We start from the raw sequence: 24131 nt of genomic DNA, 5'->3' as shown, positions 1-24131 counted from the left end.
AGTACCATATGTCTTCTGCAGTCACCATAAGTACCTTTTGGTTGCTACTAGAAGTCCTCTTTTGCCTTTTCTACAACAAACAGAAAAAACCTCCCAAACTGCAGGCTCACGGTCTCCTTTTCATGTTGTATTTTGTTCTAACCCAGGTAACACATTAAGTCCTTTGCACAGGCTGAATCTCAGGGAACAGATTGGATCTTCATGAGGAATTTTGTGATTGGCTAAGATTTGTATAAGCAGAGACTTCCTCTGTCAGTAGGCTTTTAATCCCAGAGAGGATTTCCCAAGTTGTAAGTGGCTGGGAGCTTAGGAATCTCTTTCAGTGGCTAAGCACAACCCCCAGAGTGACTGAGACTGAGCTGTAACTGAGATCCCAGAACATGCCTTGACCATGCTACTTTTTCACTATTATTGCTGATGAGTTTTGACATTAAAAAATGGGAGAATAATTTTTTTGAGCAGATTGTCAGAGGTGGTACTTGAGAGAGTGCATTAACTTTTGCATACCCCAAGCAGACAATTTTCAGAGGGTTCATTCATCTGAAGCAGCCTGATCAATTCATAACAGCTGAGTGCTGCTTGTGTTCAACTCAAATGAGCCTCACACAGCTTTTGCTGCTGTTGCCTTTTGCCTCTCATACCTCAGCTTACATTAAGCCTTTAACATACCATCCAAGATGATCTTATCCTGCCTTTTCTCCATACTTTTTTACAGAAAGTCCCTATTTTTTGTATAGAAACAAAGATAGGCAGAACCATCTCTTTATCTAGCCAATTTTTGAAAACCTCCATTGCTGAAGGATTCACTGCCTCTCTGGGAAACACATTCCTTGAGATTTTTTTTTTCCTAATGCCCAACAAGAACTTTCCAAGCTGCAGTTTTTGGCCACTGTCTTGTGGCCCTGTCTGGCACTACTGAGAAGAGCTGGGTCCCATCATCCATGTAAATACAAAATTGTTGGTGACTGCTCTTACACTGCCTTTAGTGCTCTCTTATCAGCTTGAATAAACCCAGCTCTCTCAACCTCTCCTCGTATTCCCAAATGAAAGTGTTTTGCTTGATTGGCTTGGGGTTTTTCTCTAAAGCTGTCTGGAATCCAAAGAAGTGTTTGGGTGGCAGTATGAGAGGTAAGAGCTGTAGTATCAGAATTGCAGGGGGGAAAAGGGGAAGAGAATTAGCTTTATTCCCTTCTGTGCTCAGCTTTATTTTAAAATATTTTGTTTCATGGGCACCAGGTTAACCTACAAACTTAATACTGCACACTGCATTCCAAACAAGAGACTGCAGCCTAGGAAAAAGCAAGAGACTTGGACTATACACACTGTCAACAGATGAAGCCTCTCAGAGGATGAATAAAATCATTGACCTGTAAATTACAGCTCAAACGAACATCTAGAAAAGAGTGTAGAGATGAGGCATGTGTAAAGCCTTAAAAAGGCAAGACTAGATGCTATAATGTAAGCATTAGGAGCAAATAAATAATTACTTAAATTGATTGCTAGATTAAATTATTCAAAGAAAACCATAAAAAATTTAAATGGTATCTAAGACATATAAAAACAGTTTCATTTTCCTGATTCTTCTGGAGGCTGCAGAATATGATATCTGAAATTGGACAATGCAGCTGGAACCTAGAAATTAATGCAAATGTCCCAGATTTCAAAACACAACATCTAATCTATTAAAATAGATAGGGCTTTATTTACTTCCCTTTTCATGACATTGTGAAATGAAGTAGAATTGCACCCTGGATTTTTTAAGCAAAGCTGTATTTTCAGGAATCTCTGAAATTACAACAGACACTGGGCAAAGTGTACTTGCAGTGTTAAATCTTTCCAAAATAATTATCATCTATATGCTAAGGATGGCCTTCCTTATGTATGCTGCTTCCTAAGGAGACCATAAAATTCAGTTTATTGGTGAATTTGAAGAAAAGTCCTTTTCTGTTCCACATGAGTAAAGACATTAGTGCAAAACATATCTGTAATAGTGAAGCTCTTGAGCTCACTTCCCACTGTGCCCTCCAGGGTGGGGATTTGTATTTACTCCCCAGCCCCAGCCAGGTATTTTTATAGCTGTGTCAGCATTATCTGTGTTAGTGCTGTGCCAAACTGCACTGGATCAGCTCACCCTGGACACCTCTGGCTACCACTCAGGTAAGTCACTCCCCTGAGCCTGGTGGAGCACACACCAGCCCCTCTCTCATTTCCTGCTATTTGTTAACATTGCCCAGGTTTCATGTAGGACAAAGATTTTATGCTGCAAACAGCAAGACAGAACCATTACCAGTTTGCCCATCTGCCAGGCCCTTCCCTACATGTTTAATTAATCTGTTCATGGCATGATTTTTTTTTTTGCATAAATTGTGTTACTCATCAGGCAAGAGCAAACTGTCCTAAAATGTCCCATGTTTGGAATTCACATGTTCTTCTCCTTGCTCCTGTCCAGTGAGGTGGGGCTAGGCACAAAACACCTTTTTCACAGAATCTATTCTTTCTAGACTGGCATGTCTTATGAGGGGAGAAGAAGAATTGACCTGGAATTGTTGGTTAGTTGAAAATAGAAAGGAAGTGGCTGCAGTGGTTTTAGGGTTGTTTTATTTGGGTTCTTCAAGTGATCTGTGAGAAACTGGACAGATAGTATTGTCAGGATTTTTTTTTTGTCATGAGACTCCTGAGTTCACTCATTCCCCAGGGTTGTTATTGCCTACCTTAAATATTATTGATTCTCACACTGATGCTACCTGGAGTAGTAGCTGGTTGCCTAAGGGCACACTTGATTTCAAGTTGTTTGAGTATAAAAACTGTAATTTTGTGCAACCACTCAAAGGGGAGTGAAGGGCAAAGCTCTGCAATTCCTTGCTCTTGGCTCAGCATCAAGCAAATAAAATGGATAGTGTAAAGAGCACATTAGGAACCACAGGGCTTAATATATCAGACCTGCAGGCATCTACAAAGCCTTTTCACATCATATAATGAAGTGCAGTTGGAAAACCAGAAACAGACAAGAGGTCCTTTTTCTGTTTTCAGAGACATAGTCTGTCTTTGTAAACAATATTATAGAGACAGAGGGACCTAAATCCTGATGGAATGTCAGTGGGATATGCCATCTGAAATGAGGGTGAACAGGGCACTGTCCTGGGCACAGGGAGTGTATATTGTACCCTCAAAGGACAGCAGAGCTGCTGCTTCTGGGTGGAGTGCTCCTAAGTGTTTTCTTCTGAGTAGTTCTGTGGCTGAGTAACAGAACTTTGCCATCTTCTGTTCAAACTGACTTGAAGCGAACAAAATTTCCATCCAACAAACCCTGTGTTTTCACCTGCAGTTTGTAAAACAGGAGTCTAAACAGCCATGTCAAACAGCAGCTGGAAAGAGGCCAAATAAGAAATGGGTTCCCCATCGCAAAAGGAGGCCCCCCCGGGTCCCAGCGTGCCCCATGGCCACCCTGGAGAGCAGAGCCCGCACGCCCTCCTTCCCTGCTCCCGAGGAAAAAGCCAAGGAGATGCCAGAGAGGAGGAGGAAGAGACCCAAACCCCTCTATAAGTGCTTCAGCTTCGATGATGTTTGGATGGAGAGGAGTCAAAAAAGGAAGCTAGAGAAGGAGACACAGCCAGAGGGAGGGGTTCAGTTGCAACATCTCCCACAGGACCCCTCAAAAGTAAGAAGCTGCACGCCGACCTCCTCGTTCTCTGGCATTGTCTTCCTCTCTGCTCAGGCTCTTTCTCTCTGCTGTCATCATGTTCCTGTCCTTACACTTTGTCTGGTACCACTTCTGTCAGCATTTCTGTGGGCCTGGTACTCTGTGGAGACTGCAGAAACACCAAACTGGCCCTTAAGTGATAACATCTGAAGGTGGTGGGTTCCTTAGCTTCTGAAATCGAACAGATCATGCCCTGTGAGATGGTGGGAATAGAATGCAAGAGAATCAGGTTGCTTTGTGAGCTGAGTGATGGGGAGGGCAAGGAGCAAATCAAAGTTTCCTTAAATCAATATAAATTAAACTGATGAAATCTCATTCTGTGCCCTGTGGTGTTGCTGTATAACTTTAATAACAGACTTTAAATTAGACTTCCCTTGTATCTGATGCCAACTCCACAATTCCTACTGAAACAAATTCCTGCTGTGAAACACTCAAGAGAACATTGCCATTGGATTTTTAGCTATTAATATTCTCCTCTCCACTGAGGGAGACTTTTAGTTCAGCATTATGATTGCTTGTGAAAAACTTTGTGGCTGTTGTGACTCACACTGATGGCATCTGTTACTTTTGGATCCAGAGCTAAGGTCTGTTCCCTTCAGGGAGAGTCACAAATCTCTATCCAAGAGCCAAAATTAGCCTTAACACATACAAAAGGACTTCTGGGGAAAAAAGACATGAGATCAAGGGATGCTCTATGAAGCCTCTCACGATGATATTGAGAAAGTTTCTGATCAAGCTTGAAATCACATAGCAGATACTCAAACAAAAGCTTTCCTCAGGGGTTTTCCTTTTTGGTCTGTTCTCTGTGTTTGTTTCCCTTTCTCTCTGTTGTCCTGGTTGACTGACTCTTGTTGTTATTACATTAAAATGACAATTTTGGAGAGGAGATGAGGCCTCAGTAGTCCTATCACCACTTCAGAATGTGCTTGAGCTTATGTGCACAGATAGTTCTGTGAATGGTGAAGGTGAAACATTGGCTTGCCCAGAGAAAACCTGATCACTGGGAGAGCTCCCATCAACCTGACAGACACCTGGGACAGCAACCCCAGAAACAGGGGCTCTGAAAAACTGCTCCCTGTTCTCCCCTTCTCAAGGAAAGAGACTAAAAATCTGGGCTATTTTATATGTGTTGGGCTCTTCAACACAAAGTGTGGCCAGTTGCTGCCTGGATGAGTGCTGGATATGATTCTCTGATGTGTTTCCCACTCTCAGTTCAGTGAGGATGCTTCCCTGGCTCAGCTCCATACTACCTATGTGATGGAGACAATGAGTATTGCTCTTGAGGTTTGTGTATGTTAGGATAAAATAATTTAGAAATAAATGACTCGGGTCACTTCTCTTCCTTGGCTGAAGTTCTGAGTGCTTAGTGCTGTGCAGGGATGAGGCAGGCTAGTGAAAGTGACTGCCTGGCTTACACAGGGTCAGGGATTAGCAGAAATCAGTGAAATGTACTAAAAATATTTCTCACAATTCCTGGACAAGCATGGGTAGTGATGGAAATCCAGCCCGTGCTGCAGGGCATGTGGGCCAGCACTGAGCCCATTAAGGCTGCTAAGAGCAGTGACCAGCTCCCTCAATAGCTTCCCCTGGAGCCATCAGATCACACAGCTTGAATGCTGTCTGCTTTGCTGATTGACTGCACATTTGGAGGCTGCCAGAAAACAGCTTCTCCTTTAAGCATTTCCACCCTTATTTTCTGGTGCAAACTCACCTCTAAATTGCAATCAGCTGCACCATGATTTGCAGCTGCCCCTGTGCCCACGAGGCCTCTCTGAACATCACCTGCCTGGGGGCTCTTGGACCTCAGTCAGTTTTTTGGTTCATTCTTCTCTGGCAGCAGGGTGTAGGTAGGTTTGGGGTTTACTGTTTCTGTCCATTTGTGTTTTGTAAGTTATTGACACTTTAATCTTTGTAGGCAGACCAAGAAAGCAAAATGCTGATTTAATGAGAGGACTGTGGGGATTCAAAGTCTCCTTTTTTATGCCCATATAACTGAATTTCTTGGCCTGTGCTTTTTATTTATAATAGTAATCACACAGTTTATTTTTCATATTATTTTATTCTGTCTTTGCAACGCTCTAGTCCTGTAATAGTGCTGGTTTATTCATACTCCTAAGTGTCTTGGGAGTGCTGTCACAAGCTGCACTGTTTGAGGGCAGTTTTAGAATGATGCTGAATCCCTTTTAATAAGAAGGAACAAATTATCCCAAAAGAAGCTCTCTAAGATGTTCATTGTCTGTTGTGGTTCTGTGACTGCAACAAGGGGACTGTATGGAGCTTTGGAGAGCTGAAATTACAAGTCTGATGTTTTCTGACACAGCTGCCTTGGGATGTGTGGCTTCTGTTGTGACAAGTCACATTGTGTTAAGTCAAGATCAGGTCAGCCCTCAAGGAGATGTAATGCTGCAATATTGGGGAAACAACTCAATGGGGCAGAGCAGAGAGGAATCCTTGCTTATTCAAGTGCTGATTTCTGATACCACTCTATCATTCAGATGAATGTACAGAGAAGAGCATAATGGAAATATAAGGCTACTCTGAGGGCTGGCAATTGGGACAGGGAAAATGGACAAACAATCAAGAAACTATCTATAAGCTAAAAAAAACCAAAAAAACAAAACAAACCCAAAACCCAAAAACACTTAAAATGCCAGTTCCAAACAATTCTATATATTGTGGATATTTTTTTGCTTAGGCCCAGTAAACTTCTCCACTTCCTTAAATGGGTACAGCTTGTGTAAATTCCCAGTCAAACTCAAAGCCTGACCCAGCTGTCCCTTATAATGAGATGCTGCCAGTAACAGCCTGAGCAGCTTCTGATCTCAGGCCTTAAAGTCTTAATACAGTGCCCACCCCAAGGGGAAGAAGACAAACATAGCTGTGGATGAATCTGTGTTCTTTTGCTTGTCCATAGGCTGTGCCCTTCAGATGATGGTGGGCTTCAGGCTGTAGCCTGGGGTCCTCTTGCTTCTTTTTAATGCAGGAGAAGTTCCCTCACTGGAGCAGAGACAATGCCCCAAACCACTGCCATATGGAGTGCTGTAATGGCAATGGGCTCTGGTTTGGGAATTATTCTTGCTCTGAACTGCCTGTCTATTACCTTCCAATGCTTTCCTGTTTTGACAAAAATTTAAACCCTGGTTCTTAAACTTGATGCCTCTTGAGTGCACAGCAATAGAAGCACAGACATGGCTTCTACTTGCATTTGTTTGAGGACAGTTTGTGCACTGCCAAATTAGAGAGATTCCTAAAAGGCCCATCAGGGGTTTATACCCAGACAGGGTATTGTGCAAAAAAAGCTCTTTTATTTTGAAAGAGAAATGAGAAGCAGTGAAAAACAGATCTTTAGCTCATTGCTCTGAATATGACTTCTGCAAATCTGATTTTACCCCATCCAAAATAAGAGAAAATGAAGTTTTGTTGTGTAGTACCATGGTTTGAGCACTGTGGATAACTCAGATAGATTTTAAGATGGAAATGAATACACTTTGAGGAGGGAATTTCATGAAAATGTCTCCCCCTGATGTGCACCTGACAAGGCATGGATACACAACAGAGCCCCTGCCAGGGACTGAACTGCTGTGCACAAAAGCATAGAAATAACCTCTGGAACCTCTGGCAGAAAATACAGGAGAGAGGACCTTTACTATGGTCTGCTCCCTCATTCCTCATCCTCTCCCTTGTAGGTTGTACAATCCCTGCCCCATGTAGCTAACACTGCTGAAAATGCTTCTTCTCATGAGTTAGGGTTGTACAGGCCTGCCTTCCATGCCATAGGAATCAAATGATGCCTGTACCAAAACTTGCTCTGATGTCCCAGGAATTAATAATAATAAAGCTTGCAGTTGTAACAGCCCTAGGCCAGGGTTCTGCTTTCTAGTCTTAAACAGAACAATAAGGTAGGGCTTTCTACCACCTTTCATGTAAATAACTTAGACTTTACCCTTGACATTTTCAGAGCTGTGGCCCAGTAAGCTTGATTTTCACTGTCACCAGAAGAGTGTGTGCTCCCACTGGATCTTTGCTGTGACTTTTCTAGAGAAACAGGCACTGCTGAGTTTAATTTGAACAGGATTCATGCTATCCCTCAAGAGATAGTGATTTGTGTTCTCTTTGTTTTAGGAAAGTTAAGTCCAGGAATAGAAAACCAAACCAGGCATGGAGCAGCAGCACTCTCAGCTGTGTGAGCACTGTGTGCTGGTTAGTTTGGGAAGGAAGGTTTGGCTAATGGCCTTTACCAGGAGAGGTTTCAGCATCAAGGCTGGTCAGCAGACTTTCTGCTGATAGGACATGCTGTGTGCTGGTAGAGAGAGGGAAAGACCCTAGCGATCTCCTTATTTCAAGTTCCTGGCTCAGTGAAGGATGGATATATTGTAACTCAATGTCAGTGGCAAAAGGAAGGGGCAATCGTGATAGAGGTGAAAAACTGGCCCATGGGAGCAGTGCTTACTGACCAGCTGATCTCCCAGGCACTGATGTTTTCTGCATGTGGCAGCCACGGGAGAGAAAAGAGAGAAAAGGAAAAAAGGATAAAAGCATACCTGCAGCATGCATTAATTAACATTCTGTATTAGAGGCCATGAGCTATGTGTATGTATCTCTATGTCTTCTCCTTTAAACCAGCAAAGTTAGTAACTCAATGAGATCTGGCATTGGTATAGAGCTTTCAAAGTTCTTTTAAGTTCTATAAGTTTTATAAAATCAATCAGCCAGGTAGAGGAGAGTGTGAGAATTCTTACTTGTACCTTTAGCTGACGAGAAAAATATTGTTATCCACACTCTGTATGGCTGGTACCAATAAATCTCTGAAGGGAAAAGCTTTAATTTCATGTTAAATACCAGAAGAGGACCTATTAGTCACAAAGCTTCAGGAACAGTTCTGCAGCTGAGGGGATGACTCTTTGTAGTAAAATGAAACCCCACAGAAACACTACATAGAGAGGAGTGAAACTCTCTGTGAATGGAGGTGTGTGTGGCTGTATGTGAAGTATGAATCTGTTCTCATCACCTTGCAGTTTTCCTTGCCTTCTCACTGTTTTCTAACATTTCTAGCCACAGTCATCCATGTGTGTCCACTAACATGCTGCTTACTTACACGGGCAGGTATCAGAGGTGGGAAGAGGTGCTCTGGGATGAATGCTGGGCATTTAACCAAATGTTTGTTGCCTTTGTTTTCCCTGTCCTGTTGCAGACTGGAATAAGTCCATCCATCACATCTCCTGTTGCCTTTGACATCCTGCCCCTGAAGCTGCATTCCTTTTCCAAGAGCACCCCGACAGGCCTGGACTGTGTGGGCTGCAAACGGCGCATCTCCGCTCCCAGTGCGTACCCTGGGCTGGGCTGGGCTGGGTGGGGGGCAGGAGAGAGTGAGGCTCTGCTTTACTGAGAGTGATGAGCATTGTAACCTGATCACGATGATTGCTGCATCCACGTCTGAGCAGAAATCTGCTTCAGAGTGGAATCTTTCATATGCTTTCTCTGCTTTAGAGTGGGATCTTTCATGTGCTTTTCATATTCGGGTTTGTTTTCTCCCTGAGTGGATGAACAGGGTGCTGTTTAAAGGCATGGCCAGCTTTTTAGTGAAGAACAGATCACTCCTTGCAGTGATAGTGTGCTGTAAGGATCCGTGCCTGGCGGGCTGTTCGGCTGCTATCCAGCAGCTATGGACCCCAGCCCACACGATCTTGCATGGATGAAGGTGAAAGATGAGAAGCACTCTTCTCCACATGGGGACTAAGTCCTAAATCTATTTCCTTGATAGGAGACATCAGATCATCCAGCTGACCCCCAAGATGGAAAAGTGGGCGTCACCTTCTCCCAGGGGGATTTTGAGCTGAGGGGAAGGGGGACGGAGGAAGGGCGCAACAGCCGATGGGATCCAAGTGAGGAGGGGTGAGGGAAAGGGTAACGCAGGCAGAGAGCACCAGCACTGATGGGGGAAAAGGGGGAAGACCCTGTGGTGACAGGATACAAATCATGTGAACAGTGCAAACTACCAAACACCCAGTGCAAATAACTAAATAACTATTTAGTGCAATACAACAGTGTGCCTGATGTAGAAACAGTGTGTTGTCTCGTGAGAACTGTCCCACCTATGATGATGTCACCTCTATCACACTCTTGAATTAGATTTCTGCAGATGAAATAGACTCTGCCTTGTGTTTGCTGGAGAGCACTACAGTGGGTATGGTGAGATTCCTCTCAGGTTGCTAATTAGGTACTAAAGCAACTAAATGAGCCTCTAGAGACAGAAATTTCCTGTACTTTAAATCCCCCTAAAGAACAAGTATGCTGTGTTTTCATGAGGAATGCACATGAAGTATCATGTCTGCTTCATTTCCGATGACTGACACTTTCTCAGAATTAAAATGTAACTTGCACAGATTATTAAACTGTGAGATGTATCTTTGCCAGGTTTTTAAATTCTCCATCTGACAGCGCCTGCCCAAACACTGCTGATATCTCTATCACAGCACTTTGGGCTGGAATAAGGGAAACAGAATGCAGAGGAGTTGTTTGGTGGTTAGGAACCTAGCCAGGAAAAGCCAGCCACAGTTGGGTGCCAAACTGCCATTTCTGCCTCAGAAGGTCTCTGTACCATCGATTAAACCCTGCTGGAGTTACCTAATTAAGGGACAATAACATTGTACTAATTACATCAGAGTTGAATGGTCATAGTATTTTGTCAAGCAAAACTGGTTTGTTTGTGCAGCTCTTGCACAGAGTCATGAGGCTTGATCTGGAAATAAGAAAACTATTTATTATTGTGGTGTTGAGAGCCTTGCCTTTGCTCTCTCAGCACTGAGGGCTTTGATCACTTGCTGTCACAGGCATCTGGTGCTGCCCCAATGCTTAGGACCAGCTCCCTGGCTGAATTAAAAAAGCTGTAGCTTTACTCCTTGGAAATCCCACATGGAAACCCATCACTGTCAAGTTGTCTGTGTATCTCTGACATCAGCTGAAATCCCTGAGCACTGCTGTCATAGAAGTACATTCTGAGTCACAGCTGAGACAAATTTCATGGTAGTTCCCAACTGGGACATGAGGGAGTTAAAAAATATGTATGAATTTCTGAGGGTGAATAGGGGAAATAAATGTATGCAGACTGACCAGCTGGCAGTGCTTTAGGTGTTTATATGCTGTCTAGAAATGGGGCCTGCAACCTGAATCATCTGTGATTCACACAATATTCCTGAGATAGGTACAAGTGAGTTTCTTATTGTGACCTAAGAATTTCTGAGTAAATGTAGCAAAACAAGTGAAATCGAGCAGAATCATTTTCCCACCCCCAAAACCATGCTCCTGGGAAAGGAAACTGGTGGAGAGAGGAAGCAGGGGCTCTTCTCCCACAGCCATTTCTGTTAGCTGCTGCATGTGGGCTTCATTTGAAGCATTTTGGAAGAGATGAATGTGGGCACGTGTCCTGCCTGTGGTAGGATGTGGATGAGAAGAAAACTGCAAGTTACTGAAGTGATACTCTGAGGCTGATGGATCAGTTTTAAGATTGGCTATGTCCTTGAGGCAGCAGTAGTGCAGCAGAATGCCTTCTTTGGTTCTTGTACAGATTTGTCGTGATACCTGTTGTTTTTGACAGAGCTGTAGGGCATGTAAAATAAATATAAAATAGTCAATTAATTTAATCTAATTTTAAGATTTCTAACTCCAAAGCTGCAGCTGCTTGTATTAATGATCCCAGTCTATGTTGTAGTCATAAAAGACAGTGGATATAAAAGTATTCTGCAATATCCAGTGCTACTAGATACTTCCATGTTGAAAATACGAATAAATTTCCCACTCCCAAAGTCTGCACCTCTTCACCTTGTGCAGAGAATGCTGCAGAGACTGGGAGGGATGGAGGATGGAGACCTCTCTAGTTCTGCAGCGTGAAATGATGGCTGGGATGGTCTCAGCCCAAAAGGTGCCATGCACAGCTCTCACACCCTGTCATGCACCTACCCGGGGGCTGGGACAAGAGCTGGGGACAGCCTGGCTATCCTGGCTGGGCTGGGTGCATTTTGCTGGAACAGCATGACAGACAGCAGAGAAATTTCATTTTAGCGCTGGATGTGCTGTGCCCGTCCCGGCGCTCCCCGCAGTCGGATCCCCCGCTCTCACTGCCTTGGGCCCTGCTGGCAGGGACGGGCAGGCTGAGAGCAGGGACAGGCACTGCCCGCCGGGGCCTCAGCCCGGGCAGGCCCTGCGGAGCCGGGCGGCACCGGCAGGTGGCTCTGACCGCTGTGGAATCACGGAATTCACAGAATGACCAGGTTGGAAGAGACCTTCCAGATCCTCGAGTCCAGCCCAGCCCCAACAGCTCAACTAAACCCTGGCACCCAGTGCCACATCCAGGCTGTGTTAAACACACCCAGGGATGGGGACTCCACCACCTCCCTAGGGCAGCCATCCCAGAACTTTATCACTCTTTCAGTGAAAAACTTTTTCCTAATATCCAACCTAAATTTCCCTTGGCACAGCTTGAGGCTGTGTGCTCTGGTTCTGTCAGTGCTGCCTGGAGAAAGAGCCCAACCGCACCTGACTGTAACCACCCTTCAGGGAGCTGCAGAGAGTGATGAGGGCAGCCCTGAGTCTCCTTTTCTCCAGGCTGAGCACCCCCGCCTCCCCCAGTCGTTCCTCATAGGGCTGCCCTTCCCAGCCCCTAAATGTGGTGGGCCAGGCCAGGCTGTCCCCAGGCCGGGCCGGGCTGTGCTGGGCTGGGCTGTCCCCAGGCCGGGCCGGGCTGTGCTGGGCTGGGCTGTCCCCGGGCCTGGGCCGGGCTGTGCTGGGCTGGGCTGTCCCCAGGCCTGGGCTGGGCTGTGCCGGGCCGGGCTGTCCCTGAGCTGGGCTATCCCTGGGCCTGGGCCGGGCTGTGCCGGGCTGGGCTGTCTCTGAGCTGGGCTGTCCCCAGGCCGGGCCGGGCTGTGCCGGGCTGTGCTGGGCTGGGCTGTCCCCGGGCCTGGGCCGGGCTGTCCCTGGGCCAGGCTGTGCCGGGCCGGGCTGTCCCTGAGCTGGGCTGTCCCTGGGCTGGGCTGTGCCGGGCCGGGCTGTCCCTGGGCTGGGCTGTGCCGGGCCGGGCTGTCCCTGAGCTGGGCTGTCCCGAGGCCGGGCCGGGCTGTGCTGGGCTGGGCTGTCCCCGGGCCTGGGCCGGGTTGTCCCTGGGCCAGGCTGTGCCGGGCCGGGCTGTCCCCGGGCCGGGCTGTCCCCGGGCCGGGCTGTCCCTGGGCTGGGCTGTCCCTGGGCTGGGCTGTGCCGGGCCGGGCTGTCCCTGAGCTGGGCTATCCCCGGGCCGGGCCGGGCCAGGCCCAGCAGAGCCCCCGGCAGGAGGGTGCAGCTGAACCCCCTCCAGCACACACGGGCACCCCAGGGCAGTGAGCTTCACCGTCCTGCTCAAACATCAGAACACCCGAATGGTTGGGAACAGCTTTCTTGGCTGCACACACGCTTCAGTCGGGAGTGTTGGTGAATATCGAGTGTCTTTTCCCTTTAGTTCACAGAATTCTGGTTTTTAAGGGATCCAAAAGGATCATCAAGTCCAACTCCTGGCAGTCCCCACGAGCCACAGCATGTGCCTTGTCCAAATGCTTCTTGGACTCTGCCTGGCTTGGTGCTGGGACCACTGCCCCAGTACCCAGCCACCCTCTGAGTGAGAAAAACCTTTCCTAATATCCAACCTAAACGTCCCCTGACACAACTTCAGGCCACTCCCTCAGGTCCTGCCACCGACTGTTAGAGATGAGAGATTGTTGTCTGTCCCTCTGCTTCCCCTTGCAACAAAGTCTGACTGCAATGACCCCTCCGTCTCCTTTTCTGGTTGTCTGGTTGTTTTCTGGTTGTCTCCCATGTCTTCATTTGTACCGTTCAGTCTGTTCCTTACTGCCAGGTTAGGAAGCAAGCCACTTCCTAAGTAGGTATGAGAATACTTTTCTGCTTTTTAGCAGCCTCTGGAGACCTTTTGACACAGGTATTGCACCAGGAAAGGGGTGGGAGGAAGGGCCTAATATGTACTGGAGTGAGCAGTAGCAGGATAACGAAGCTTTGGGTTAAAGCAGTGGACCAGCATGTTTGTCTTTTAGGCTATGAGACCTATTTTCTCCTTCCCCATCTCTCCTGAGTCTGATACTTGTTTATTTATAGACTGAAGACTGCCTAAAATTGGGGATGTTGCTGGGAAGCTGTTTGGACAGTGGCTGCAGCTGTAAGAATGTAGCTGCAACAAGGCTGAAGCCAGGAGAGGGGCAGTTCTGGGTGTGAGAGCTACCAACCCATGGGACTAGAGCAGAAAGAACATTCAGGGCAGATGCTGCCATTTCTGAGCTTTTCCTTAGGGACTTTCCAGCAGGAGGCAATCCCAAGGTGACACAGTGACAGACAGACACAGAACTGGAGTTTCTTGACATCCCTGCTGTCACTGCTATCCATGCCTCTCAGGCAGAGACTTGCCTATTCTCGTGCCAGCTTGTCACCCTTTCCCAGATGTTTCCCTCAGTCTGCCTCTCAGACACTCTGAAACTTTTGAACTGGGACAGGGACACACACATGACCATAGACCTCCAGGGTTTGTCATATCCTCGTAGAGGGAGGAACCTGCAACCTGTGTATTACAAGATAGGTTTGTAGCTGTGCTAGAACAAATCTCATACCTGTAGTATTTTAAATCATTGTCTAAATGCAGATCAAATCTTTTTGGCAACTTTCCACATGTCTTGTCAGATTGGAACAGCCTCAGATCTTTGAATTTTCCATCAGATATCTACAAGAGATGCCCTGGAGTTAGACCACAGAGCTGTGGTTGGCTGTGCTGAGCAGAGAGGCATGAATTCCCTGTGCTGATGAGGAACATAATGGTGGCCTTGGAAATCCTGCAACAAGAATAGGCAAGCCAAGTTCTCAAGGGCTGAATCTTTTGTGGATAGTCTGGAAAACAGTGACCACTTAGTGATACTGAGTTATCCTCCAGCCTCCCTGGTGTAGTGGAAAGTATTTCTCAGAGGCAAAGGGACTGTTTGTTTACTCAACATCATGTGGACATCTTTCATCTTCTTTTCCCAGCTATAGATGTGCTGTTAAACTCACACTTGGCAACAGTTAATGTGAAGATGTTTGACAGCCACTGGAGAAATCTGTTCAAGAGGGAAAATATTAGCTCAATAACAGGACTTCATTATGTCTTATAAATATTTAGCAGTCCTGTAGTTCAGCAAAATAGCAAGCTGAGTTATTTATTCCATTTTTGTCATTTTAGCTCTTGAAGAAAGTGGTATGCAAGTTCCCAGAAGTGCATCATGGTAGCTGTAGCATGAAATGTCTGTTCCATCCCCATTAACTAGAAGAGTATAATTGAATTTAAGTGGCTAAAAAATAATCACATTGCCTACTGTATACTTTTCACTTTGTCTCTTAATCACAGAAAGATTAGACCCACTATGTCAGTCTTGGTTCTGTTTAACCACAGCCACAAACATTTGCCCTCTGTGAGGTCTTTGATAATGTGCTCACTCAAAAGGTTTCATCCAGTCTTAAAAGCAGAGCCTGGTAGTGGCTGAGTTCCTGAAATTTGTCTTAGCAAGTTGACTGGGATTGTCTGAGGTGAAAGATTTAGCATACCAATAAAAACCTTCTGTGTGGCAAACAGAGAAGAAGAAGGTCCTAGGAAATCCTGAATGATTCTGGTAATTACTGTTCAAAGCTACAAGATTACAGGAGAACCCAGCAGAGGCTAAAAAATCCAGCAAACATTTAGGATCAGGTTGTCAAAGGCTAGCTTGGCTATCTTTACCAGGCTGTGCAGTGAGATTCTTAATCTTTAGTTGGAGTCAGTTACTGCTACATCAACCTTAGATAACTTCTTTTCTAATGTCACAGAAGAAAGTCTCCATGTAGATTTTACAACAACAACAACAAAAATCTGTAGTTGGTGGAACCCCTATATGATGGGTTGCAGTCTTGAACGCTGACAAAATTTTTGCTTTCCACAATTTGGCTGTGTAGAATTTTTCTTCTTTCCACAGAAAGTGGAAAGAAAATTCTTCTCCAGTGCATTCCTACAACAGACACACATACATGAGGATAATTAGGACTGAATTGTAGCCTCTCTTTAGCACCTCTGCTGTCTGAAGAGCTGCACTGCCTTTCTTCTTCTCAATGCCTTGTTCTCCAAATCCACAGAACAGCTGCATTTGTCCTTGTTGTCAATGTTTAATTTACCTTCCTCTGATTATTGTGATCAAGAGGAGTTTCTCTCCAGTTGTACTTGAATGCAGGCAGTTCTGGAAGAATCAGATCAATGCAGGAGAGTGATTCTACTGCAGTCAAATCAAGAACACATTTCCATTTCTCTGTTAGGAAGTATTAGATATTTTGGTTCATTCAGAAGATAATTGAAGGAATTATTTTGTTACAGATCACTAAAAATGTAATTTTTTTTTTTTTTTTTTTTACTGCTGCAGAGACCATTATTTTAAAGAATAGCTGAAATATTTAAGTTGGTTCAGCATTATTCGGTGCTTTGTGATATTCTCCAGTGATGGAGTGTGGCATTTTTTTCCTTTTAGGAAATACTCAGTAAATCAGAAGTCTTACTGCACTGAAATAACTCTGCTACTGCATGGATAGTGAGGCAAATTCAAAGGGGTCTCTATTGCAACAAGCTGTGATGGCCTTATTTACTTTGCAAAGAGCCACCTTACATACAAATTGTAAAATAAGCATTTTCAGTTCTTGTGTGAAATTGGGCTCCTGGGTTTGGATTTGGGTGTCTGGAGCCACGTTCACTCTCCATGTGACAGGAGCAGTGTGGGGTTTTCCTTTGTGGCTGTCCCTCTCCCACATGTGCTGAGGGAGCTGATCTCCTCCTTTGCTCCAACCCTACTTGCAGTCTCACCTGGCTAAACTCACCTGGCCTGGGCAATCCCACACTGAATCAAGCTACTTCTGGTCTTACACTCTTTTCTTCTGCACAGGGTACAAACCATGTGGCTGCTCTTCAATTATTTTGGTAGTTTGACAGATCTGCTGTGTGCAAGGTCTTTGAGCAGAGTGGCAGCCCAGGAATGTCCTTTATTAAAAAATCTCTGTGGTGCCTCAAAGCTCTTGTTAGAGTGTACAGGTATTTCTGCATTCCCAGGAAAGTGGGATTCTTTCAAGATCCTTCTTACAGGGATACAGGGATTCTCCTCTTAGGTAATGAGAATATAAAACTTCCTAGTAAATGGTAGTTGGGGATGCTGTTTCAGTTGGGACTGAGGTCTCTTGCAAAGATCACACATGGAAATCGGGATCATACCAGGTCTGCAGTCTGGGAGTGGATGCTAAATGATTTTTCAAAACTCCCAGCTGCAATCTTCCCAAATCTCAATCTGTGTTTTTCTGGCTTTAATTTCATTTTGAATTCTTTTTCCGAGTACTTACAAAAATAGTTTTTTAATAGCAGCAGCCACATCCAGTTCTAAACACGATTAGTTTATATGTTAAATCCTTTCTGAGTTCTCAGGGGAAGCAGATAACACAAGGTCTCTCTCACTCGGGCATTTTTAAAACGCATGAAATTCTACTATTTCCACGTCTTTATTTTTAATCTGACAGTCCTGCTAAATTAGGAGGAGAGATCTCTGTCTCACCCTTTGCTTCCTTAATGCCTTGAAATCGGCTTTAATAAAAATCAGCCTCTGGAAGCTGCGGCCGAGCGCAGCGGAGCCGCCTCGGAGGGAGCCTCCTTAGCGGACCCCTATGATGTCAGGATGCACCGAGGCGAGCGGAGCGGAGCCTCGGGATCCAGCGCAGAGCTCCGCCGGCGCTGCCCGCTCCCGCTGCCCTGTGAGGGCTCCACCGGAGCCTCGGGATCCAGCGCAGAGCTCCGCCGGCGCTGCCCGCTGCCGCTGCCCTGCCCGGGCTCTGCAGAGCGCTGCCCGCTGCCCTGTGAGGGCTCCGCAGAGCGCTGCCCGCTCCCCGCAGAGCGCTGCCCGCTGCCCTGCCCGCTGCCCTGCGAGCGCTGCCCGCTCCCCGCCGCAGCCCCCTGGAGCCCCCGGCTCCCCCTGGCATTCGCCCGCATGAGGACCCAGCAGTGCCCCAGCGAGTCCAGCGGGGCTCACAGTGCCGAGAACTGCAGCAGCAGCGGCAGCTCCGGGCTCTCGCCGGGCTCGGATTCAGACAGCAGCGGGGTGGTGTGTGGTGGTGGTGGCATGAGAGGCGTCCTGTCCAGGTACTGGAGCTTGGAGAGTCTGCACTCTGCCACAGGTAAGGGGCTCTTCTCTTCCTTTTCTTTTTTTCCTTTTTTTTTTTTCTATGATATTGCACTGACCTTGAGAAACCAAACCTTCTGAAAAAAGTATATAATTTGGAAATGCAGTATCTTCATCTGGAGAGATAACCAAAGCATTCAGTGTTTGCTAGCTATACCCTCTGTAGACTTAAACCTAAACCAAAACAGCACAGACCCTTAACAGACTTCTTAAATCAGGAGGGAAGAAATAGGGTTTTAATGGCTTTGGAAACAGTGTGTAGGCTTCTACCTGATTACAGCTGTTCTTGCCTATTGGAACATTTCTCATTTCAGCTTAATCATACAGAGCTGAACATTAGAGTTGATATTTCTCTGTGTAAATTCCAGTGCAGAGAGTATCACTGCCTCTAGAAAATGCCCAGGCAAGTGCTGTGCAGCAGATGAGAGCTAGGTAGGGTTGCACTGCTGTGCACTGAAGGAGGGAAAGGCAGTTCCCTGAGCCAGCTGCTCAAGTTCACTTTTTGCTTTCCCATCCATTATTTAAAGTCTTTCTGAAGCAGAGATCTTGGAGGCATGTTCATGTAGCCTGGACCTGTTCTGGCTTAGCCTGTCTGGATTCTGGTTTTTAGTTACTGATGTGCCTGTTTAGGGTTTGAATGCTTGAACTGCAAGCATAGTAAAGAAGCTTTCTCATTCCCATCTGATCCTAGCAAAGGATCCTGGCAATGATGTTACTGGCCAATGACTGCTGAGCTGTTCAGCTGTTGCTGTTTAGAGAGATTTTTAATAGAGCTGCAGTAAATTAGTTCTTCTCTTAGATAAATTCAGACAAGTGCCTTCAAGGCCACCAGTGACTGCCATTTCCTTAGTAAGAATACCCAGTGCTACCAGCTAGAATCAAGGCTTGGGAAGAATTTAGGGTGCAGTTCTGTGTAATCTGCTTTAGTTGTGTGTACTTTTAATTATTGGAAGGTTTTATCGTTCCATCTGCTACTGTAGATTCAGAGCTGTTTACTAAAATCTCCATTGCAGCTCTGGAGTCTCTGCTGAAGCATGAGTAACTGCACAACCATAATCAGGAAAGGGCTACAGCAGGGTGGCCAGTCTCCCTGACCTTCCACCCTGCACACCCACCTTCCAGGTGGCCAAAAGCACAGTACATCCTGAGAGTCCAGGGACAGGACAAAAGCTGAGGTGAGATCAAGCCATTGGTGCTCTGTTTTCAGGGAAGACCTGGGCTGCAGGTATTAGATGAGGTGCTTTTGCATTCTCAGTTACATCTGCTGGCTGTTTTCTCCTGTGACAGGGAGTGCAAATTAACCCCAGCATGCTCTGACATTGGCATGAAGTGTAAGTGTGGCACAGGGTCTTTGTGCAAACTCTGCTCAGAGTTCTGGGGGGTTGCAGCAGTGGCTCCATCCCATCTATGTCCCAGGGTTTGCAGTCAGCTGCCCTCCCTGGAAGCATTCTTGGGCTTAATCAGGTCACTTGAAACAAATGATGTACAGGATACAGAAGAAGTGAGGTTGATGGCAGAAGCAGGCTCTGAAATTGTCTGTTTTTCTAAATGCGCTTTCATTTCCACAAGTCTTGTTCCCAAGGCTATGAGGCATTGGTGTCATTTTGTGGATGCTACATGCATTTAGCAGGAAATACAGAGATGAGAAGAAATAGAACAGAAAATGGGATGGAGACAGACTGAGGACAGGGAGAAACCAAATTAAGTTTCATAATTACTGTATTGATATAAAAATACAATAATAAAAGCAGATCACTGCATTTCAGACTCCTTGCTGCCTGTGTGGTTGGTGTCTTCTCATGGTAAAAGATTTCTGAGCAGTTTGTCTCTAACTACTAACACAATTCAGGTCAGAATTAGTATTAAACTTTGAGAAAAATGGATCACTAGGAGGAATTTATTTTGTTTTGATTCTTCTCTGTCAGAATTCTTCTTTGGCTTAAACTTAGGAAGTTGTGGTAGAACTGCTCCTCTCCACCATCAATTGCCTGTCTGAGGAGTGAGGCAGGATTTCTTAAAAGCTTGTGCTAAATAACATTTTTGAATGTAAAATTTAATACACTGTTTAAACCAACCAAAAAAACCCAAACAGAAAACCCAAGGAAAAAGAAAAAAACCAGCAGGAGCAGTAGCAGCTGGCAATGCATGAGAGAAGCAGTCAGTAAAATGTGTGGCAGTGTCCTCTCCTCATAGGAGCAGGGAGTCTCCAGCTCCTTTCCATGTGATACATCAAGGAATTAGGGGGGAAAAAGAGTACAGACTGTATGGAAACACTAGGAAGTTGTATTAAAAAAGGTCTAAGGCATGAGTCAGTCCCTCTCCCTGTCTGAAGGGATTCTGCATGTCCTTAAGGCTGCACAGGTGCACTTGGCAGAGAGGGTTTTGCTTTTTGCCCTGTGTGTACATCACCTTTTCTTTAGGGGTCTTTATCCTGAGTCTGTTGCTGTCTAAGACTTCAGGGAAGATTAGAAATGAACCAGATTTAAATGACTGAAATGTGGAGGTGAAAAGAAGGTGGGAGGTACGATTGGAATGCATCCATTGGAGTTTTTCTTTTAGATAATTTAGATTCCAAGGAAGTGAAGAGACAGAGATGTATGTGTGCTTATGTATGCATACATTTGACAGTGTGTGATTTCAGAAATACAAACTGACATCCCCTGTGTAGAAAAAACAGAGTTTTCTGGGGTTCACAGGAACAAAAACTGTCTTTGGTTTGTGGTTTGTTATCTTCCTCTGCAGTCAGTAATGAAATATACAATTCCTTTTGGTTTGGGGTTGACCTTGTTGTAATATATTGATAAAGAGGGAAAGCTAAATGTGACAGTTGAAAGAGAGAAGACCTGTTGCTACAGCATAAACTTCTGTGCAAATGCTGCTTGAAATACAACTATGCAAAAAAACCCCATGGTTCAGGCTTATAGGAAGTGAAAAAAATCGACTGTTTTTTAGTATCAGTGGCATTTATGGTCTAAATGTCAATAAACACTACCTTACACGAGAAGGCCCTTCTCCCTGAAGCTAAAAATAAACATGAAAATAAGGAATGAAATAAATAAAATGAAAATAAGGAATGCTTTATTCTTCTCCATTTGAGGATGCCAGAGGACTTTGCAAGCATCAGTAACCCTCACAGAGGACCCAAAAGACTTTCAAAGCATGATTTAGTATAGATAAAAAGGTACTTAGATACTTAGACAGTATCCTTGCTATTTTTAAATACTTATGAGCAGTGTCCAAGTCCGGTGCAGGTCCCTGAGAGAAAAGGACTGGGAGCTGGGGTGGCTCAGCAATTCTGAAAATGGGGCTGTGAGTATCTCAGCTGGCCAAAACCCCGTAAGGCATCCAGATTAAAAGTCACTTTTAGTGCCAGTGCTCCAGCCAGTGATTCAGAGGCACTCTGGGTGCTCTAGCCCTGGTTTCCTAGGCAGGACTTTGTACCCCAGGGCTGCCTGTATCCCATTCATCACTGTTGTACAACTCCACTGAAAAGTTTTTCCTTTAGGATGTTTCCAGATTCAAGCCTGTGAACAGCTCTCTTTGCCTTTCCAGCTCCTTTGTTGCAGGTCCAATCCTGAGCTCATTAGCACTTCTGTTTATTCTTTTTCTTGTCCAAGTTGGGAAGGTCTGGAAGAGCAAAGAAAGGTAGGGACAAAGGGGGAATCACAACCTGGAGGACTAGTGGTTGCCATAGTTTCCCTGGGATCCTCTGTGTATTTGTGCACATGTAGCAATTTAATTGTACAGGCTCCACTTCAGTGAGCCTCTGCACAGATTTGTGGCTCCTAATATGCAGATATGCTCATCTACTGCCCTTGGGAATATGGCCTTTAAACAAACAAGAAAACATGAAGCATGGGTGTGGAGGGGTTTTTTTCTTCATTCAGAGCTTAAAAAGAAAATTGTGGGTTTTTTAGGAAGGTTTTTTCCAAGTCATTCATTTCATTGTTGTGGCTGATGAGAGAGCCAGTAATAGAGCTGTGGCAAATGCTTTGAGTCTTTCTTGTTTGGCAAGAGATTTTCTTTTGAGCATTTTCTTTTTCCTTTTTCTTCCTCTAGCCCTGTCTTTTTGGTACTGATATCTTCAGCTGTGTTCATGGACTCCAGTGCATAATTCCACTGATCCTTCTTTCTCTAGGGTCACTCAATCAGCAAGAGTTAGAGGTCACACAAGGGGAGATTGATTTAAGGTTCAAATTGCTTCAGAATGCATCCAAAGGAGAGCAGGAAGGGAAAAAAGTGAGTGCCTCAGAGCATCCAGTGCAGCATCTCCAGGTTGTGTTGCACCATTACCTTGGCAAATCCTGAGCTAGGATATTTCAGCTGGATTCATGGCTTGCACTCCAACATGTGCCATGTGTTCCCTCATATATCTCCTGTCACCTTCAGAATAACTCCCACTCATCTTCTGAACAATAATCAATGGATTTAAGAACAAACAAACAATAATCCATGCTAAATTCACTTGGGTTTCTTTCCTCTGTGTACATTAATTTGTCGTGGTGACTGTATGGTAAGGTTAAACCTAAGGGCAATCCTGAACTTTTGAGGAAGAATTACAAGATGCACATCTCTTGGACGTGCTTTTTTAGTGCCCTAAAGCTCAAGTTAATATTTCTTAGTTGAAAATACATCTTCCAAGTAGTGTTGAGTGTTGCTGAACTGTGACTTGGCATCACATTTAAATAGTGAGGGCATCTATATTAGTAAGTGGTTGAGTTCATTCCAGTGAAGGGAATTTCAGTCAATGCTAACTGTGTGTAAACTTGGCCACCTGACACATTTTGTACACTTACAGAAATGTTTTTTTCAGTGAAAAGTATCCTCTAGCATAATGTTTTCCATTAAAGGGAATAAAAATAGTGTTAATATAGGTAGGAAGTCTAATCAGGTTTCCGTACCTCTGTTTGCAGCAGAACCAGATTTTGTAAATTCAGCTACTTTGGAGTTCTAATTACATGTTAATGTATTGGGGGTGGTTCTAGTTGATTTTCCCTTGAGATTTACTTGTGTTGTTTCAAAAGGAGTAAATGCTTATTCTCATGTCCCTGTGAGGCACAGATTAGCACCTGTGACTATCAAAAATAAACATTCCCATTTTTGCTGATGCTATGTTTGCAGCAGGGAAAGATAAATCTTTGGAACACTGCCTGTGATACTTCCCCAGGTGTCACAGGTACACCATCCTCATCCTTTGCCTTCTCTGCCTTCAAAACAACTCCCATGAAGAACATTTAGGTTGTGATCACTGTTCCCTTTGCTGAGGAATATGACAACTTCTAAGGCTGTATTTTCTCAAAGATTCACTTATATTTAGAGTAGTCTTTCAGACCAGCACTTTCCTGGGATTTATCCCAGCTTCAATTGCTGTATTTTCCTGTATGGAGTGAAACAGCTTTAAGCCACCTGATTTCAGTGCTGCCAGCATCAGAGCTCTTGCAGCAGGAAACTAGCATGGCCCAAGAGAGTGAAGGGAAGGGGAATGAGGAGGTGCCATGACGCTTACCTGACCCTTCCTTTCTTCTCTGCCTTTAGGCAGACACCCAAAGGTTGGCAGAAACTTGACCATTCCTTTTCATTTGTGTTATCTGGGTCTAGTTCATGTAGGTAAAAAACCCAGCAAAAATAGATGAGAGCATGGGCTGGCAAACTGTCTGTGCCCAGTGCTCACAGAGAATGTGTGTACTTGCTGCCTACACAAGATGCAGCTTTGCCACGCCTGCTTAGCAATGAGTTCAGTTAAACAATGTAGGGAACAATCCTGCCTGTCCTTTGCCATTGGGATGTGGCCTTTAAATTACTAAGCTTGTCTGTAACTGAGCTTATTCCCTACTAAGGTCCTGTTCTCCAATTCTTCTGGACCATGAGAAGTGTCTTTGAAGGATTAGAGAAATATAGCCCTCTTCTGAGTGTCAGTAATTATATGTGGAGGCTTCTAATTTAATTAGAATCCTGTCTCATCTCACAATCCTTTTGTGGCCTGGTGTTTGTTAAACCAAGTAACTTGTTCAGTGATTTGTTTAAAAGTGCCAGGGACAAGCTGGATGTGCTGGACTGCAGAGGACATTGGTCTGAGCAGGCCCAAAGTCTCAAGATGAGCTGTCTAATGAGTGCCTTCAGTGGCTGTGCCATTCTCAAAAAGCTGCTCCTACAAGTGTGTGTCTGCACATGAAAGTGAGACAGTAGCCTGGTGTAAG

General features: G+C 45.1%; 1 protein-coding gene across 2 annotated transcripts in view; it reads left to right on the top strand.

Annotated features, from left to right (window-relative positions):
* ARHGEF4 (Rho guanine nucleotide exchange factor 4) overlaps positions 1 to 24131 on the top strand; it is a 139429-nt gene that overhangs the window by 5654 nt on the left and 109644 nt on the right. The window contains exons 2-3 of one of the 2 annotated variants that reach the window (XM_054639051.2): positions 3326 to 3658; positions 8892 to 9021. In XM_054639051.2, the coding sequence (XP_054495026.2) occupies positions 3326 to 3658; positions 8892 to 9021 (463 nt within the window). Of the gene's footprint in view, positions 1 to 3325; positions 3659 to 8891; positions 9022 to 17486; positions 17930 to 24131 lie in introns of those variants that run through there. The other variant, XM_054639052.2, reaches the window with a different exon arrangement.

The sequence above is a fragment of the Agelaius phoeniceus genome, chromosome 10 (genome assembly GCF_051311805.1).
Source record: "Agelaius phoeniceus isolate bAgePho1 chromosome 10, bAgePho1.hap1, whole genome shotgun sequence".
NCBI classification, from domain to species: Eukaryota; Metazoa; Chordata; class Aves; order Passeriformes; family Icteridae; genus Agelaius; species Agelaius phoeniceus.
Note: the sequence above shows the minus strand (reverse complement) of the source record. Positions and strands in the feature narration are given on the sequence as shown.